At 32.4% G+C, this 2,678-nt stretch overlaps 1 protein-coding gene across 1 annotated transcript; it reads left to right on the forward strand.

Annotated features, from left to right (window-relative positions):
- Positions 1-902: 902 nt before the first annotated feature.
- LOC110106507 lies at positions 903-1,953 on the forward strand. Its single transcript, XM_020836439.2, has 2 exons — positions 903-1,020; positions 1,506-1,953. The coding sequence occupies exons 1-2, from the start codon at positions 947-949 to the stop codon at positions 1,936-1,938; spliced, it is 507 nt and encodes a 168-aa protein (XP_020692098.1). The 5' UTR covers positions 903-946; the 3' UTR covers positions 1,939-1,953.
- Positions 1,954-2,678: the final 725 nt, after the last annotated feature.

Below are 2,678 nucleotides of genomic sequence, written 5' to 3' on the forward strand. Positions count from 1 at the left end.
TAGCTCTGCACAGACTAATAGCCAACAGGATAAAGAAAATACAAAGACACAATAGCCCCCAAGGCAAACACATGACGAGGCCCTTAAGCAAGGGCATAAACGGAAAGAAATACAATAGACTCATAAAACATAAAACAAAATACATCAAATACAATAATAATCAAAAGTAGATCGTGACCGTAGATCATTGATCTTCTGATGTCCTCATCAAGGAGATTGTAAAAAAGTTAAATTTATAAAACTATAATTTGGCTATGTTAAATGGGTTTGATTGCTGACCAATAAAAAAGTCAAAGGTCGGGCATGGTTTTTATGATAATGCTATGATGGATTTGTAATAAAATGATAAAAGATATATTTTGAAGTAATTATAATAGAGGGATGAGAGGAGCAGCATATATTTTTTAGAAGTAGCGGGATATTAATAAAGGTTTTTGGGCATGTACAATTAAGGGTTGAAGATGTATTGATAAGATTTATAAATAAATTTTAATGTTGGAGAATTAGGAATAAAATGGGGTAGACTGAAAGTAATTTGCATAGAAGCCATGTAAAAATATTTACAAAGTAGGGTTAACATCTCTCGCAGCACTCAATTTAGGTGAATGGAGAATGAGGATTTATAAAATTACCCAAGCATTGTTGTGTGATAAAGCTAATGATGATGATTGCTTTTTTATTTTTTCTTAACTTCATAAATGTTGTTATATGCTGATCTTGGTCAATTTGGTGAAAGTGAATTTTATGTCATTGGAGAGTTGTGAAATTCATGAAATCTTTCTTTTAATACCTTAAAATGTGATTTACTTTTGCTAATATCGGTACTATAGTTTGATATTTTCTATTTTTTAAATGATAAGTTGTCATTTTATTTCACATTTTAGTTGATATAATTTCAGTTGTGCAGATAAATAGCAAGGTACTTGCGAATGACATTGGATTCAAGATGGAAGTATCAATTGATGAAGCTTTGGAAATTCTTCAGTTCTGGAGAATGTCGATGTCACCCTTTGTTGCAAGGTAATTTTCATCTTTTGGAGCAGTTTATTCTTAGATGTAGCGTGAGAAAAGATATCTTTAAATTGTTTTTTATTTCTAAGCCTCACAACGCAAACTTTGTTTAGTTCTTCTTTCTCAAAGTCCTGGAACATTTTGACTCTTACCAACCCTTATTGAAAAGGCAATTTAAGGACACAAGCTTCTTAAGCACTAAATTTAATGACTACCGTTGCTCAAATGTTAATTAAACTATGTGGACTGTGCAGATGCGGCTTGGCATATTTTTCTTATATATGGACTGAATTTTTACTTTGATCTTCATTGTTCTCTTATTATTATTATTGCTACTTCTTTCCTACATGTTTTTCCTGTTTATTTTTCAAGGAAATGATACTATAAATTTGTAAGTGATTAGGCACTGAAGGTATCTTGATTATATATATATTTAGGGTTTAGGGTTATATATATAAAATTTTGCACACTGATGGTGTGTCTTCTGATTGCAGCATTGCTCAAATGTTAAAGTTTTACACTCTTATTTCAAGTGGGATTGCCACATCATCATCAAAGATTATTAATGAGCTCATATCAAGTCGTTTCATTTTCGTTCCATTTATGAGCTGTTGTGAAAGCAATGCCTCCGCAGCTGGAATGTTTTTATCACCCAAGGAAGTTTATTGGCAGGACCCAACTGGCTGTGTAGACAGGATGAAGAAAGTAATGCTTTTGTGCCCCTCGACGCACAAGGGAAATCATATGCTATGCAAGTCTTTGGGAACTGTTTACCCAACCCTTCATGATTTCTTTGTAAATGTATGCGGAGTGTCTGACACTCCTTCATTTTCTAGCTATTTTCAGATCCTGCAGCAATTATCGTCTATCGCATTGCCATCACAAGTAGCGCATAAAGTAAGTTCTCAATGTACAATCTTGCTTTAAAGAACTTTAAAACAAATTAACCAAAACTATTGAAGCTCTGGTCAGATACTCATGGATAGAGCTTGTAGTTGATAATCTTTGAGAACCTCATGTTTCATGGGCTTCAGTTCATATAGTTTTTTGCTTGCATACCCTTGCTTTTTTTTTTTAAGCAAATCAATTGAAGAAATTAGAACAAGAAGAAGCAATCATAAAGAATTGCAGATTTAAAAAAGAAAAAAAAAACAAAAGACATAATTAATGATAACATGAAGACTTGAAGAAATTATCTCTCTGATGGCAAAAGAGAACCCAAAAAAACAATCATTTAATGTGCCGTGCTTATATTATGGTAAATCTTGATAAGTGGTGATGGATTTTTTTTATTTTTTATTTTTGCTTCTCTTAGCATTTGGAATTTTAAAGCTTAAATTCACTAGTGGTTTAAACCTACTATCATTAGAATGATAATGCTACTCAGAATCTACCAAGATCCTCAACAACAGAATATGATTATGAGTGGCTAAAACATTAGGAGAATCTAGATCAACGACTTTGCAAGTAGATGAGGTGCCTGCTTCCTACGTGGAACTAAGTATAGCATTGAAAGACTTTTTGATTACATGATAATGTCTAAAGTTGGTTTCAAGCTTTGGGATCATGTCAAATAACAAGTAGTAGTGGCCACTATGTTTGAAGAAAGATTCTGATCTTTTGTATGCTGCTCTTGTTCATAAGTGTAATGATCATTAAAAGATGAT

The sequence above is a fragment of the Dendrobium catenatum genome, unplaced genomic scaffold, assembly GCF_001605985.2.
Source record: "Dendrobium catenatum unplaced genomic scaffold, ASM160598v2 fragScaff_scaffold_1608, whole genome shotgun sequence".
NCBI classification, from domain to species: domain Eukaryota; kingdom Viridiplantae; phylum Streptophyta; class Magnoliopsida; order Asparagales; family Orchidaceae; genus Dendrobium; species Dendrobium catenatum.

Coding starts and splice junctions, on each gene's coding strand:
- LOC110106507 (XM_020836439.2), top strand. CDS start 947: ATGGAAGTATCAATTGATGAAGCTTTGGAAATTCTTCAGTTCTGGAGA. Junction 1,021..1,505: donor ATGTCACCCTTTGTTGCAAG/GTAATTTTCATC, acceptor TTCTGATTGCAG/CATTGCTCAAATGTTAAAGT.